General features: G+C 46.0%; 1 protein-coding gene across 1 annotated transcript in view; it reads left to right on the top strand.

The window, feature by feature from the left end:
* Nucleotides 1-16,603, top strand: part of GTSE1 (G2 and S-phase expressed 1) — a 62,448-nt gene that overhangs the window by 23,662 nt on the left and 22,183 nt on the right. The window contains exons 6-7 of the mRNA XM_077472796.1: nt 15,905-16,043; nt 16,176-16,553. Of these exons, the coding sequence (XP_077328922.1) occupies nt 15,905-16,043; nt 16,176-16,553 (517 nt within the window). The remainder of the gene's footprint in view (nt 1-15,904; nt 16,044-16,175; nt 16,554-16,603) is intronic.

The following is a 16,603-nucleotide window of genomic DNA, read 5'->3' on the forward strand; positions in this document are numbered from 1 at the left end:
CTACAAACTGAAAATGCTTCTGCTCTACTTCGAACCGCAGAAACCTCTGGTGAGGAGGAAATATAGGGACATGCAGCTATGCATCTCTGATGTTGATGGATGCCAGAAGTTCTCCTTGCAGGATGGAAACGATTAACTCCATGCGAAAGGAGCGGATCTTCAGGAACTGATTTAGATTCCGTAAATCTAGACTTGGTCTGATATCCCCATTTGGCTTTGGCACTGTAAATAGGTTTGAGTAAAACCCCAAACCTTGCTCTTGTTTGGGAATCTGTTTTGATCACCCCTTGAGCCAATAATCGGTCTAATGCTTGCAACAGGGATTGCCTTTTTTCCCTGGATCCTTGGGAACGTTTGATCTCAAAACGAGACAGTGGAAACTCTAGCTTGTATCCTAGAGACACTGTGGAGAGGGTCCATTTGTCCTGAATCTCCCTTTGCCAGACTTCTGAGTACCTCAGAAATCTTCCCGTAGAGTCTGATGGTGGAGGTTGTCGCCCCCCTGCCTAGAGGTGGATGCTCCTGGCAAGGGGGGAAAAAACAGTTTAACCACTTGCCGACTGCCGCACGACGATATACGTCGACAGAATGGCACGGGCAGGCATAGGGGCGTATATATAAGTCCCTGCCTTCCCGCGGGTGGGGGGCCCTATCGGGGCCCCCCCCCCCCCGGTGCATGCGGCGGTCGGTATTCGTTCGGGAGCGATCCGGGATGAGGGGGCGGCCATTCATTCATGGCCACCCCCTCGCGATCGCTCCCGACGAATGGAAATCCTTTGTGACATCACTTCCTCTCCTGTAATGTAAACACAGGCAGAGGAAGTGATGTAATCTCTCCTCGTGTCGGTATTTTTCGTTCCGGCACCGAGGAGAGAGGATCGGTGAGTTGCACCAACACGACACTTCACAGTAGAACATGCCAGGCACACTCACACCCCCCCCTTTACCCCACGATCACCCCCCCAATTACCCCTGCCCCCCCCAGTCACAGTGACACCAATGCATTTTTTTTTTTTTTTTTTGCATTGGTGTCATTTGTGACTGTAATAACTTAGGGCAGTTAGGGTTAGCCCCCTTTAGTTCTAATGTACCCCCCTAACCCCCCCCAATAAAGGTTTAACCCCGTGATCACCCCCCGTCGCCAGTGTCACTAAGGCTGGGTTCACATTGCAGCGGTTTATGAGAACGGATGTGATTCGCAGTGCAAATCACATCCGATCTCTGCGATTCGAGTTCAGCCATTCGCCGCACCCGCCGCAAATTCGCACGGGACCCTTTTTTGGACCGCAGCAGAATCGGATCGCATGGGTGTTCACACCATGCGATCCGAGTTTGCAGATCGCACTGCGATATGCGAACTGATCTGGGGGTGTCATTAACATTTCACTGACACTCCCAGCAGTTCGCATAGGGCAGTGTGAACTGCCGCCGGGAGGCATGCGATGCGGGAACCCGCCGCGGATTCGTGGCGTTCCCGCATCGCTCCAGTGTGAACCCAGCCTAATAAGCGATCGTTTTTCTGATCGCTGTATTAGTGTCACAGGTGACGCTAGTTAGGCAGGTAGGTATTTAGGTTCGCCGCAGCTTTTTATAGCGCCAGGGACCCCCATATACTACCGCATAAAGCCCCCTGATTGCCCCCTAGTTAACCCTTTCACCAGTGATCACCATATAACTGTTACAGGTGACGCTGGTTGGTTAGTCATTTTTTTATAGTTTCAGGGCACTCGCCATTTATTACCTAGTCTCACTAGTGTACCCGTAAATTTAGGGGTGTCTACTTTCCAAAATGGGGTCATTTGGGGGGGGTTTGTGCCATCTTGGCATTTTATGGCCTTCAAAACTGTAACGCCCTTAGAAAGCCTGAAGGCGGTGCTTGGTTTTCGGGGCCCCGTACGCGGCTAGGCTCCCAAAAAGTCCCACATATGTGGTATCCCCGTACTCAGGAGAAGCAGCAGAATTTATTTTGGGGTGTCATTTCACATATGCCCATAGCATGTGTGAGCAATATATCATTTAGTGACAACTTTGTGTAAAAAAACCAAAAAAGTTTGTAATTTTCCCGCAACTTGTGGCAAAATATAAAATATTCCATGGACTCAACATGCCTCTCAGCAAATAGCTTGGGGTGTCTACTTTCTAAAATGGGGTCATTTGTGGGGGTTTTGTGCCATCTGGGCATTTTATGGCCTTCAAAACCTGTAATAGGTAGTGAGAAGTGAAATCAAAAATTTATGCCCTTAGAAAGCCTGAAGGCGGTGCTTGGTTTTCGGGGCCCCGTACGCGGCTAGGCTCCCAAAAAGTACCACATGTGGTATCCCCGTACTCAGAAGCAGCAGAATTTATTTTGGGGTGTCATTTCACATATGCCCATAGCATGTGTGAGCAATATATCATTTAATGACAACTTTGTGTAAAAAAAAATAAATTTTTTTTTTTTTTTTTGTCATTATTCAATCGCTTGAGGCAAAAAAATAAAATATTCAATGGGCTCAACATGCCACTTATCAATTTCCTTAGGGGGTCTACTTTCCAAAATGGGGTCATTTGGGGGGGTTTTGTACTGCCCTGCCATTTTAGCACCTCAAGAAATGAGATAGGCAGTCGTAAACTAAAAGCTGCGTAAATTCCAGAAAACGTACCTTAGTTTGTAGATGTGACAACTTTTGCGCAAACCAATAAATATACAGTTATTGACTTTTTTTTTTTTTTTTTTTTTACCAAAGACATGTGGCTGAATACATTTTGGCCTAAATGTATGACTAAAATTGAGTTTATTGGATTTTTCTAATAACAAAAAGTAGAAAATATCATTTTTTTTTTTCAAAATTTGCGGTCTTTTTACGTTTATATCGCAAAAAATAAAAATCGCAGTCAGTCAAATACCTTTTAAAAGAGCTCTATTTGTGGGAAGGAAAGGACGCAAATTTCGTTTGGGTACAACATTGCATGGCCGCGCAATTACCAGTTAAAGCAGCGCAGTGCCAAAGTGTAAAAAGACCTCTGGTTATTTACCAGCAAAATGGTCTGGTCTGAAAGTGGTTAAACGAAGGACGCTTATATATTTTCTCTTGACTGGCAAAAGAGTACTCTTTCCACTGGAAATTGTTTGAATGTATTTATGCAAACTATTGCCAAACAATTGTTCTCCCTTTTTTAAAGGGGAAACTAGTTTGGTTCTTACAAGGCGTTTCAGCTGACCAACCCTTTAACCAAAGGGTCCTTCGCATATTTACAAGCGCAAGGCGTGATGCCTGGTGAATAGAATCCTTCATAGCGTAGCATAATTCTTTAGGTTGCTCGGACAATTCCTGCTCGTTGTGCAGGGAGCTCATTTGAGGGCATTGTCCACTGGGCAAGTTCAACTTTTATTCACATTGGAAATCGCAGCGTCAACTGCTGGAACTTTCCATCTTTTAGTGAATTTTTCTTCCATAAGATAGACTTGAGAATCTCTTTGGAGGGGAAAAAATGCTTATTCGGATGATCCAATTTGGTATAAATAAGCTTTTCCAGTAATGTGTGGATGGGAAACGCATTCAAAGGCTTCAAGAAACCCAAGGAGGAGACCGGACCTTCAGCTAACTCTGTTAGGGGTAGCATGAAAGCAGAGTGAACCGTCTTTGTAAGGCTCTGTACTTCACATTATGAAGTTGGAACTTCAATTATTTCCTCCGCAGAGGAATAATCTGCTTGTCTTTCCTCCCAATCCTCTGAGGGCAATGCCCCATCCTGTCCCCATAATTCTTTTGGACCCTCCACTGACTGTAAAGAGTCTAAGGTGGGGGAGGGGGGGGGGATCTAGGATGCTTCCTAACCACTTGGATGGAGGATGTGATTAAAGCTGGTAACCTTCCTTCTAAGCCTTGCAAGGCAGAGAAAAATGCATCTTCAGTCACATACAGGGGCTGAAGTGTGTGAAGCAGTTGCACCACTGCTAGCTTCCAATGACTCACCCTGGCTTGCCATGTGACACCTTGGGTACACTTTTTTTTTTTTTTTTTTTTTTTTTTTTTTTTAAGGTCTGGAAGACAGTGCAAAGCAGAGGTGCACACAAAATATTTGCTTGACAACAATTCTAGCAAAGACAATGTCACCAAAATAACAGTTCTTTTGTTGAAAAACAATAGTTTTTCCTTTTTGGAAATGCCTGTTTACACCCTTGCGTGCCCAGCGCTCTGGTGGCTTAGTGTGACAGACTGCCTCTCTTCAGTTAGTCTTTCTGAAAATGAGTGTCCATGATATAAAGCCTCAGGTGGAACCTGATTGGCATCCTCCAGTGCTTCCCCCTCAGCTAGTGTGTGTGTGTGTGTGTGTGTGTGTGTGTGTGTGTGTGTGTGTGTGTGTGTGTGTGTGTGTGTGTTATGAATTAAATATTTGTATAGCACACAACACGAACTGAATCGCCTCAAGGTGCTGTGACGAGCTTTGATCATCAGCTAGAAGAGGAAGGTCTTGAGTTTTTTTCCTAAAAGCCAGGTGGTTTTCTTCCAGGCGGATGTTGATTGGTAGAGCATTCCATAGCCGAGGTCCTTGGACAGCGAATCTCCGATCCCCCTTCGCTTTTAACCGGGATTTGAGGAGGAGATGTTTTTTTTTTTTTTTTTTTTTTTTTTTTTTTTTTTTTACGGTTAGCCAATGTAGGCTCCTCAGGGAAGGAGAGATTCCTTCCCAGGGTTTTTTTCCTGTTATCAGCCTTGCCGCCGTGTTTTGAATCGGTTGTAATCGCGCAAGTTGATATTGTGGTAATCCTATGTAAAGCGAGTTTGCGTAGTCCAGTCGTGAATTAATGATTGTTCCAACTACCACTGCTTTGTCATTCTTTGGGATGAGTTTGCGTAGTAGATGGTGAGATCCACTGACTACTGCTCCTACTTGTGCATCCATTGACATTTGTGAATCCTAAAATAACCCCGAGACTCTTGGCCTTGGTCTTTGGGGAGATGGTCTGCCCAAAGACGGTGGGTGGTGTCCAGGAGGTTTTGGTTGGTTACAGAATTATGATTTGGGTGTAGGATAAGAAACTCTGTCTTTGATTCGTTGAGTTTGAGGGAGTTGGTGGTCATCCAGTCTTCTACTGAATTCAGGCAGTTTTCTAGTTGTTGGTGGTCTTTGTCCAGTGATATGGAAATAAAGTTGCGTCGTGTCAGTGTACGAGTGGAAGCAAAAGTCTGAACATCTGATTTGGAGGAGTGGGTCAATGTAAATGTTGAAGAGAACTGGTGACATGGGTGATCCTTGAGGGACTCCACAGGTGACTGCCTGGGATTCAGAGAAGAATTTTCCTAGTTTCACTGTCTGAACGATTTCCTAGGAAGTACATGAACCATTGGAGATCTGCGTCTTGGACTCTGGCTACTTCTATGAGGCGGACGAGTAGAGTATTGTGGTCTGCTGTATCAAGCGCTGAGGTCTAACAGTACCAGGAGACATGACTCTCCGTCATCCGCTGCTTCAAGGGCGTCGTCCCAAATCTTAAGGAGTGCTGTTTCTGTTCCATGACCTGGGTGGAAGCCTTATTGCAGCGGGTCCAGGAGTTTGTGTGTATCCAGGTGGAGTTGTAACTGTTGTACTACAGCTTTCTTCGTGATCTTGGAAATGGTGTTAAGGCTTGTAATTGGCCTACGGTTGTTTGGGTCCTGAGGGTCGAGGTTAGGTTTCTTTAGCAGAGGTTTGACGATGCCTTGTTTGAAGGTGCTAGGAACGATCCCTTCTTGGAATGATCAGTTTGAGGTGCGTTATAGTGGGAGCCACGATGTCAGAACATTCTTTCAGTAGTTTTGTGGGGATGATGTCAATTGATGTACTGTCACAAAGTTTATTGATGGTTTTTGTGGTGTCCGCAGTGGAAACTTTGGCGGTTGTGGAATGTTGGTGTAGATATCCTCACTATCCTAACTTTTTGTTTTTGATGGTGGAGGTTGGCTGTTTTCTTCTGACAAATTGTTTTCCTGATGGCTTCGACTTTATGAAAAAAAATCGGACAGTTTGTCACAGTAATCTTGGGATTCATTTGCTGTGGGTTCTAGGCATACTGGGTTCATTGAGTGACTATTTTAAACAGTTCCCACAGGCAGTTTAAGGCCGTTCTCATTGTATATGAGAAATGATCCTTTTTTAGCTTTGAAGATTGCTTTGTGATAATTCTGAGACCTTTTGTAGTTTGAGTGGTTTTCCTCGTGGGATTTCTTCATGTTTCCACTCTTCTGCGTTCTTGCTTTAGTAGAGAGAGGGAGCCATTAACCATCCAGAGTTTTTCTTCCTGATGAGAGCCCTGCGTTTTGGGGCTACCGAGTCTGCTGATTGCAGTAATGCCTTATTCAGGGAGTTGAGTGTTTGCTCCGCAGAGTGGCTTAAGTTCATTGTAGTTATAATATTGGATAGAGTTGTTTTGAAGGATTCGGAGTACAGCTTTTTTTTTTTTTTTTTTTTTTTTTTCTCTGCGATCTGGTCCAATGCATTGTCGCAGGCTTCCGTTTTTTTATTGGGTGATGTTGGAGGAGATTTTGAATTTGATGGCGGGGTGGTCCGTCCATGGCAATGTCATGTTGTCGAGTATGTTTATGTCAATGTTTTGTTTAAAAATGAGGTCCAGGGTGTCCTCACCCATGTGTGGGAGTCTTTATCAGTTGCTGGAGACCCAATTCTTCCAGTTGATTGATGCAGGTGGTCGCAATGGGGTTTTTGGGCTCGTTTGCCCAGAGGTTGAAATCTGAGTGCCAGGAAACTTTTGAATTTTAGGGTGTGTTGCGATGAATTCTGAGAGGGGTGAAAGAAGATTGCACTGTGGTCTGTAGCATAGTAGAATGAGTGGTGTCATAGGGTGTTGATTGAAGATGTAGCGTCTCCATAAAAGGCACTGGGTTCTGTGAAGATGGTTTGAGCCCCAGTTGAGATTTATTTTTCCCTTTCCGGTGCTCGGTTAGGATCCTGTAGTTTTTCAGCACCAATCCGGTGAGGATGGTGTTGCAGTTAAAGGTTAGCCAGCTTTCGGTGATGAAGAGGCAGTCTACATTGGAAGTACATGACTTCATCACTGAGCACAGTCTGTGTTTTGACTGCAGACCTGGCGTTGATCAAGGCGCAATCTAATTGTAGTGGTTGAGTAGATCTCTTCCTGTGGTTGCTTGTTCTTTTTTGAAGGATTTTTTTTTTTTGTATGGAAGATGGCAATGTTGTGTTGATGATCCTTAGTCTGTGGAGAACTTCTGAGTATTTGAAGTGGCACATGGTCCATGGATGAGGTTGATAGTACTAGGGGCCTAAGATGATGATGATCCTGATCAGGGTTTTAACCCTGGGGACGGGCTAGGTATCAAACTTGCTGCCGTGCTATGGCTATTAGTAAGCGCACAAGTTGATCAGGGGACGCCTGTGCGGAAAAGAGTTGTTGTATTGGGTTGCTGGCTGTTCCAGCTACTTTTTTTTTTTTTTTTTTTTTTTTGCTTGAGGTGAAGATCCCCGCTCAGAAATCTGGTGGTGATCTGGAATAGTCCTAAAGATGATGTGATATGGAGGCTGGAGGTAGGGGTATGCTAAACCTACGGCCCTTCCATTGATTCAGAGGAAGGCAAAAACCCCACCAGTGGGGAAAAAATTCCTTCCGGACGCTGTCCCTGGATCAATCACACTGGGGGGGGGGATGTGCGAGCTTGTTGTGGTGGCCCCAGTTGGCTGTCAGGTGGCCTGGTTGTGGTGGTCCTGGCTTGCTGTAAACCTCGCGCTTCTGGTGAGCGGTCCGGTTGCCACGTGCAGTGGAGTCTCTAATATGAAGGGGGCCCTTCGGCCTGCTGGGTGGATGGAGGTAGGATAGCCGGGAGGAGAGTTTTTTGTGAGCTGTGGCTCAGCTGCAGCCATCAGTCTGCATTGTCCGGACTAGGCCGGAGTTGCGGTGTTGCCTAAACAACCTACCCGGAGCAGGTGGCGGACAGGCCGCGGCGGAAGATTGGGAATGCACGGAGGATCGGGTGGCTAGGGGAGATTGTTTTCTAGTCACTGTCCTCACTGAGTCCAGGTGAGGATGCTGGTAGCTGCTGGAGTCCCGGGGGAGGGCTGAGGGGAGATCTGTGGCTGGAGCTAGGGACGGAGCCTCTGTCGGCATTTCTACTCTGCTCTCCATTGGATCTGCTCAGCATTTAATTGTTGTGAACGGTTTCATGATTTAAAAAAAAACAGCAAAGTTAGTGTATGTATATGTATATGTGTACATGTTACGTCAAGTAAATGGATGCCAAACATGTCACGCTTTGAAATTGCACACACTCATGGAATGACGCCAAACTTCAGTACTTGCAAATCTCCATAGGCGACGCGTTAAATTTTTTTACATGTTTAGAGTTAGTGGAGTTCTAGTGCTAGAATTGTTTGCACTCTAACACCCAGGGCAATACCTCACCTGTGGTTTGAACGGGGTTTACATGGGCGGGATTAATGTGTGCGTTCGCTTCTGAGCTATCCGGGGCGCTTTTTAAAATTTATTTTTATCACTTTTATTCCTATTACAAGGAATGTAAATATCCCTTGTAATAGGAATCCTTTGTGACAGGTCCTCTTCTCATTGAGATGCTGAGTTAAGACCCCACATCTCGCTTCTCCTTCAGGCTGGAAAGCATGAGATCGGGGGGGGGGGGGGGGGGGGGAAACCACGATCTCATGCTTGCCAGCTGTGATTGCGTTTTTTTTTTGTTTACATCTGTGGCCCGGAGGTGACGTCATAATGTCGTGCCTGGGCCTCTGATGGTCAGAGGTGACCATCTGGTCACCGGTCATCTCTATGCATGTCATCCAGGAGGTGCACAGAATCGCTGGCTAAAAACAAGGATATCTGAATGATGCCTGTAGCTGCAGCCATTATTCAGATGTTCCCACTGAAAGTCCAGGTCATCATATGATGTCCTTGGGCAGGAAGTGGTTAAACTGACCATTATTTACAGGTGGAAGTCCATTCCTTTGATCTAAAGAACTACATGTTGCATTGTATCTCTTTATCTCCAATGTTGTGACAAACTTGGCAGTGTGTGTGTGCCTTTTTTTTTTTTTTTTTTTTTTTTTTTTTCTCTTTCCCTAAGGCAGTTCATATGCCAATCTCAATCTGGACTGTTGCCACACAACATCTTGACTGTATGGCAAGAAGTCCCATAAGTAGGTTGATCTGTCCTTGTGGGCCAGTTATCTAGAGTCCAGGAAGTCCTTCCTTTCATGTGTTTGCCAGATTCTCACAACATGCCAGTCTGAGGCGCTTCATGCTGAAGCTGGCATGAATTTGCTATCCCTCAAATGCTGGACTTAGACTGCAGGGTCATTGGACCAGTATTCGGTCAGATATGCTACAGTTGTTGACTAGTCAGGCGGTGCTCAGTGCTGATTCTCTATTGGTTTGAACTTCAAATTTTCAGCAGTGGCTGTCATTGCCTCACTCCCCCATTATGGCATGTATTCAGGGGTGTGGTCTCTCCACTCCAAAGTATGCTAGACATCTGTCACAGGTAGATGCTGGATATGGTACCCTGGATGTCCAGGTTGATAAAGAAGCTGAATAGGTTTGTTGGCAGTACCTGGGTAGAGTGTGTGTCGGGGGGGGGTGTTTTTATTTTTATTTATTTATTTTTTTTTTTTTTTTTTATATCCATAGGAAAGGGGCAGAGGACACTCTGGTAATTGTCCACAAACTGTACCAGGAAAACGTGGTACTCTGGTACTCGGACATCTTCAAGGGTTTGTCTGCATCTTCTGTTTTAAGAGCTGGTCTAGCATTCTGCTTCTGTTGCTGGCTTTTGACGACATGACTGTTCGGGTCTAGGTCCCATGCGGCAGAGGCCTAGCATAATCTATCATTCCTAGTACTCTTAAAGCTAGGAAATCAACTTCTGGCAGACTTATTGCATTTAGGTCTACTTTGCTTGGTGCAATGATGGGTAGGGGGAACCTCCCTAGGATTAAAGAGCTTTTTCTATTATATTGACCTGACACGGCTCCTCTCTGTAACTAAATGGGTTGTATAGTCTGCCATTAGGAGAAACTAGGCAAAATTGTTACACAATACACAGAACTTTAATCCTGCCCCGGGGGGCAGGCCCCATGCTATCAACCCTCCCCCTGCTCCCAGCAGCTTCAGGTGTGTGTTTTTTATTTTATTTATTTATTTTTTTGGCCTAGCAAGGAGAATGACCTAGGAAACCCTGCAGGCCTCTCTGTCCATATTTATGCGCAAGATAGAAGATATCCTTGTAGTCTTCCCCAGTCTGGCCATCGAGCGTGAGCAGGCCGCAGCTAAGGCTCAGCAGGCCATGACATGCCTCAGCTCCAGAGGTGGTCGGTGAGCTTCAATGTTCCGGGGTATACATATGACCGGGCTACTGATGTCTGGATCACAGTATACCGAGGCAGACGGTTACCCTGTAACTGTGCAGGAGTAGGTCTGTGATGGAATGTCTCCAGCTCTTCAGGACTGGTAAGTATGGCTCTCCCTGCTTTGGTGGGGTGAGCAGCTGGGCATTCCCTGGGGGGGTCGATTCAGCGGCCACCTCGCCTCCCTATCACACCTTTTTCTCCTCTCTGCGACTGGAAACCTTCTAGGGACTACAGGCTCTGCTGTGGCTATCACAGAACGCCCCAGGGTGGTGAGTCTATCGCTAGGTAGCCCCCCCCCCCCCCACATGGCGGCAGCAGCAAGAGGGTGGGACCTTCACTGTCTTAAGTCCCCTTGCAGGTGGCAGACAGGCTAGGGTCAGCATGGCTTCAAAAACTGGTTTCTTCCCCCGAAATCCGCACGACCTGTACTGGCATCCATGACGCTGACTGAGTGGGCAAAACTTTTGCACCGTGAATTGGGAGAGCAGAATGCCTCCCCTGTCTGCGTGGAACTAGCAGACCAACTAGTGCATGGCCTTAAGTATGTTTGTGACGCGGCCCTGGATACTCTCCCCCTGCTATCCCAGGCCTCAGTGTCAGTCGTGGTGCCGAGGCGCCTCATTTGGCTGAAATGCTGGTCTGCTGACCAGGCATCCAAGAAAGCCCTGACGGATCTTCCCTTCCTTGGCGAACGGCTCTTTGGAGCCTCCTTGGATGACATTATTAAAAATGGCACGGGTGGTAAGAGTACACTACTCCTACAGGCCAGGAAGGCTAAGGAGCCACGCTGCAGGCAAGGGCCCTCTTTTTCAGCTCACAAGCGGCTTTTTCGTCCGCCCGGTGCTTCGGCAAAACGACCCCAGCCCGACAGAATGCCCATGGACTGTCAGAAGCATCCCTGGAATATTGGACCTAAAAGCCCTAAATCACTTTGTAAAAGTGCAGAGGTTCAGAATGGAATCGGTTCGCTCAGTAGTCGCTGCACTCCATCAAGGGGATTTCTGGCGTCATTGGACATTCAGGATGCCTACCTGCACATACCCATATGCCTTCAGCATCAAAAGTTTCTGCGTTTTAGCAGTCGGGGAAGCCCACTACCAGTTTGTGGCTCTTCCTTTTTGGCCTGGTATCAGCCCCCCCGAGTCTTAACACCAATACTGGAGCCAGTACTTTGGTAGAGACAATGCAGGATTGCGATCATGAGTTGCCTAGATTATCTCCTCCTGAGAGCTTCTTCAGAATTAGAGGAGGATGTGGCAATCACCTTGCAGTCCCTGCAAGAATTTGGGTGGCTGTTGAACCTAAGGAAGTCTGTGGTTGTACCAACTCAGCATCTGGAGTACCTGGGGTTGCTGTTGGACTTCAGGGAAGCAAGGGTTTTTCTCCCCTCTGACCACAGATCTAAGAGTCAGCAATTTATCTAACTACTGATGAACCGCAAGTGGTCATCGCTCCACTTTTATAAACAAAGAAAATGCGGCGCAAAAAATCTAAACACATTTTAAAGTAACGCATTCATGTGTAAAAGTCCAAAACGGGTACTGAAATTTCAGTGAATCCACAACAGATCTCCCTCCACCTCATTCAGCCGAGATAAGGATAGTAGGGGTCCCATCACCCAACACGACAGACCCTTACCATCAGTGCAACGATAATGCACAAATAGAAAAGCCACTTTGCTCCACTACTCCTCACAAGCAGTACACTGGAACCAGAAATCTCTCCAATCATGAACAGGTATTAAGATTCCCATGCAGGTCAGCAGTCATGTGGATATAGAAAAATAACGCTCATTGTGCACATATCTTAAAAAAAGATGCCCTATTAGGAAAAAACAATTCCACTCGCATTTAAGCTGACTAAAATAGGCAAAACAACTGAAGCGTCCAGCGCTTCAGTGATAGTCTCTGTAGTGCAGTCTGTCCAGGTCCCACGTTAAGCCAGGCTCCGCTTTTGCATACGGGTGCTGGGGCTCATGGTAGCTTCCTTCTAGGCAGTACCTTATGCCCAGTTCCAGTCCTGCAGAAGGAGATCTTGACAAAATGGGACAAATCTCTGTTGTCCCTGGATTGGCAGATCCAGGTGAGCCAGCCGGTCAGGGACTCCCCGATCTGGTGGTTGAGGTCCCTGGTGATTCAGTCCGTAAAATTGTTCCTTCCTCTGAAATGGACAGTGATCACTACGGATGCCAGTCTATCCGGCTGGGGTGGAGTGATGGGGATTCAGTCGGCTCAGGGCCTCTGGTCGACGGAAGAATCTAAGTTGCCCATCAATCTGCTCGAATTGAGAGCGATCAGGTTGTGCCTCCACACGTGGTCAATGACCCTCCAAGGGCGTCCGATCAGAATACAGTCAGACAACACCACAGCTGTGGCGTACATAAATCGCCAAGGAGGAACAAGAAGCTCAGCCTCTGCTCGGGAGGACGCTCACATACTTGGGTGAGCAGAGCGACATGTACCGGCCTTGTCGGCCATTTACATCCCAGGGGTGGAAAATTGGCAGGCGGACTAGGAGTCGACAGATGCTGGACCCAGGAGAATGGGATTTGCTTCCGGAGGTGTTCAGGCTGCTGTGCCTGAGGTGGGGCACACCAGATGTGGATCTATTGGCCTCCCTGTCTCAATTGGAAGGTACCGAGATTCGTGTCCAGGACCAGAGATCTGTGGGCAGACGCGCTGGTGGCTCCGTGGGATCAGTACCAGCTGATCTACGCCTTTCCTTCCGCTGAAACTGTTGCCACGTCTACTTCGCAGAGTGGAAGCCGAGGGGATTCCAGTAATCCTGATTGCCCCAGATTGGCCTCAGTGGGCCTGGTACACAGACCTGGTGGCAGACTCTCCCTGGCAACTTCCGTTGAGAGAGAGAGGACCTCCTATCTCAAGGTTAAATCCTTCACCCTGCTTTACCATTGCTGACTTTAATGGCCTGGCTGTTGAAAGCCAGGTATTGAGGAACTGGGGTCTGTCGGACTATGTCCTATGACTATGTTCCAACTATGCTGAGGGCGCGGAAATCTTTTTCCAGGAAGATATACCATCGTACTTGGAAGGCCTATATCTCCATGTGCATCCGCACTCCTTCTCTATATCCAGGATCCTGCTGTTTCTTCAGCAAGGTGCAGACCAGAGGTTGGCATTGAGTAGGGCTGCAACTATTTTCATAATAGATTAGTTGGCCGATTTTATTGTTTCGGTTAATAACCTTAAAAAAAAAAAAAAAAAAAAAAAAGTGGGTCAAATGGACGTTCATTTTCAACCACAGTGACGGCAAAATTTGTAAATAGAAAACTTCTTGGTCAAAGGACTTTTCAGACACTTTATGTGGTTTTTGTTCAGAAATTAAGTGAAAATTTCTAACAAAGTTCTTTCATTCAGCAAATGTACAAAGATTTTTTCATCGGAATATTCTCACCTGAAAATTGATCCGTGAGGCCAGCATAAGGCTCAGTACACATCTATGCAGTTTTTGCTTTTTTGATCCATTTCTGTAGTGCTTTTTGCTGTGCATTTGCTTTTTGCGCACGTGATTTTACTGCTATTTGTGTTTGCATAATTTTTTTTTCTTTTTGGGCAGATTAAAAAAACGCATTACTGCAAAAACGCATTACATTATTTTCTGCAGCTTCTTAATTGAAGTATATTGAACCAAAGAAGCACAGTTTTGTGTTTAAAAGTCCCTAACCCTTTCCAAATATGCAGCGGCTGAAAAAAGCACAGATATAAATGTGTCCTATAGGAAACCATGTAACTGAACTGCAGTGCGTTTCTGCAAAAAGCACCAATAAACAAAGATGTGAACCAGGCCTAAGACGTTTTAGTAACATAATGGGGTTAGAAAGACTAAAAATTAGCCCTTTTATAGTACAAAGAAAGCCGATAATCACTACTGGAAGGGGTTCATTTTTATTTTTTTTACTGTAGAACAGTGACAGTAGTGATATTTTTCTTCTACAAAGGGCTATTAATCGCTTATGAAATTAATCGATTACCATTTTCATAATCGATTAGTTGTTTCAGCCCTAGCGTTGAGCACCATCAAGGGACAAATTTCAGCTCTGGCTGTCATCCCCCCCCCCCCCCCCCCCCCACAACCCCTGGCGTCTCACTCATTAGTGAGTACCTTTGTGCAGGGGGTGCGACATGTAGTCCCTCCAGTGCGTCCTCCGTTACCTTTGTGGGATTTGATCCTGGTGTTGACGCTTCAGAAGTCGCCGTTTGAGAATATCAGGGAGATTCCTCTGCGGACCCTTTCACAGAAGGTGGTCTTTCTGGTGGCCATCACATCGGCCAGGAGGGCTTCTGAACTGGCGTCCTTGTCCTGCAAGTCCCCTTATCTGGTCATCCACAGGGATAAGGTGTTGTTGCGTCTGCAACCGTCCTTTGTACTGAAGGTGGTTTCGGCTTTTCATATCAATGAGGACATTGTATTGCCATCATTGTCTTAAGCCGAAGCACCCCAAGGAGGTGGCCCTTCACGCTCTGGATGTGGTTAGGGCTCTGAAGGTGTACTTGTCTGCCACAGCTTCCTTTCGGAAGTCAGACTCGCTGTTTGTTTCGGTGGCTGGTCCTAAGAAGGGCATGGCAGTCTCGTCGGCCACCATTTCTAGGTGGATCAGACAGATTGTAGTCCAAGCCTACGCCTTGAAGGGGCAGGTGCCTCCCTTTCCAATCACGGCCCACACTACAAAAGCAATCGGAACATCTTGGGCCTTCCGACACCAAGCATCTGTCGCTCAGGTGTGTAAGGCGGCGACCTGGTCGTCTGTCCATACGTTTACCAAGTTCTACAAGGTAGATGTCAGTGCATAGGCTGATGCTGGTTTCGGCTGCAAGGTTTTGCAGTGTAGTTGCAATTTTTATTATATTTTTTTTATTTATTTTTTTCTTCCTGGTTTTAGAGAAAAACGCAGTACTGTGTTGTTAATGCTCTGTTGCATTGTCCCGGGGCAGGATTAAAGTTCTGTGTATTGTGTAAAAATTTTGCCTAGTTTCTCCTAAATGGCAGGCTATACAACCCATTTAGTTAGAGAGGAGCTGGGTCGGTCGGTGAATTAGAGAAGGATTTTTACGGTGAGTACAAAAAATCCTATTTTTTTTTTATTTTTTTTTTATTTTTTTTCTAGTCTGCCCCGGATCAATGCTTGGCCTTGGAGACCATCAAAAGGCGGTCTGCCCCTACCAATTTGTTCAAGATGTTGCCTGCTTCTCACTCTTAAGAATGAGAAGGGTAGTGTTTCAGCTCCAGGAATGCTCTAGCCTACAAAGAGCTCCTTTGTCTATTTTGCAGTAAAAGGATGGAGAGTATTTTGATCTTGTCACACAGATGTGGTACTCCTGACCACCAGAATGTTTTTCAGGGTAACTTGTGTCCTAAGTTTAGGGGGCTAGCCAAATCCGTTCTTCCTTCACTAGGAAATCTACCTCTCCTAAGCTCTGCCATAACACTTAAGATATGGGTAAAAAGGTGTGTGTTTGTCTCCGTGTCCCTACACTGAACCCTCTTCTCTGCCCCCCCCCCCCCCTTTATTTTTTTTCATTTTTCATTTTCTTAGCTTCCTTTAGGCAAAACACAGTTTAAAAACCCATCAGCTACTCCAAGTCTCAGAACGAATACCTCATCTTCATCATCTTCCCATTCCAGTGTAAACACTAGCTTGAATTCCAGTTCATCCTCTCCACCTGCTGTCAGTGGTAAGCTACAAATCCCTGCTTGTGGTGTGCACACATCTGTTGGCTTACCCACAATTTGTACTGCTATTTACTCAGATGCTGCATGAAATATTATTTATTCTTCATCCAACCTTTTTAATTTTGTTCTTTCAGCTAAACGAAATGCATCTCTTAACACATCCCTGAGCACCTCAATAAACAGCTCAAGACTGAAGCCAAATATGAACAAACTTGCACTTGTACGTCCTCTTGGTGGGATAGGATCTACATTAAAGATGCCCAGTTCCGACGCAAACAACCGTCTAAAACCAAATGCAGTAACAAAAACAAATGGTAACAAACCCGTATCAGTGTCTTTGGCCCAACCACAGACTCCAGCTGGCAAATTTCAAAGGCAGACTTCTGCACCTAATCTACATAGACTGCCTCCTCCTGCTAAACCAGAAAGTGGAGTAAAAATGTCCACAAAGCCGCAGGCAAAAATAATGCCTACCCCAACAAGCAGACTAAAGCCACCACTAAAGTCTGAGGGTAAGATTCAATTTAAAGAATATATCTTTTTCGATATTTTTCTTCTTTTT

This window comes from Lithobates pipiens, unplaced genomic scaffold, assembly GCF_037356315.1.
Source record: "Lithobates pipiens isolate NorthernLeopardFrog02 unplaced genomic scaffold, aLitPip1_a1.2 Scaffold_8, whole genome shotgun sequence".
NCBI classification, from domain to species: Eukaryota; Metazoa; Chordata; class Amphibia; order Anura; family Ranidae; genus Lithobates; species Lithobates pipiens.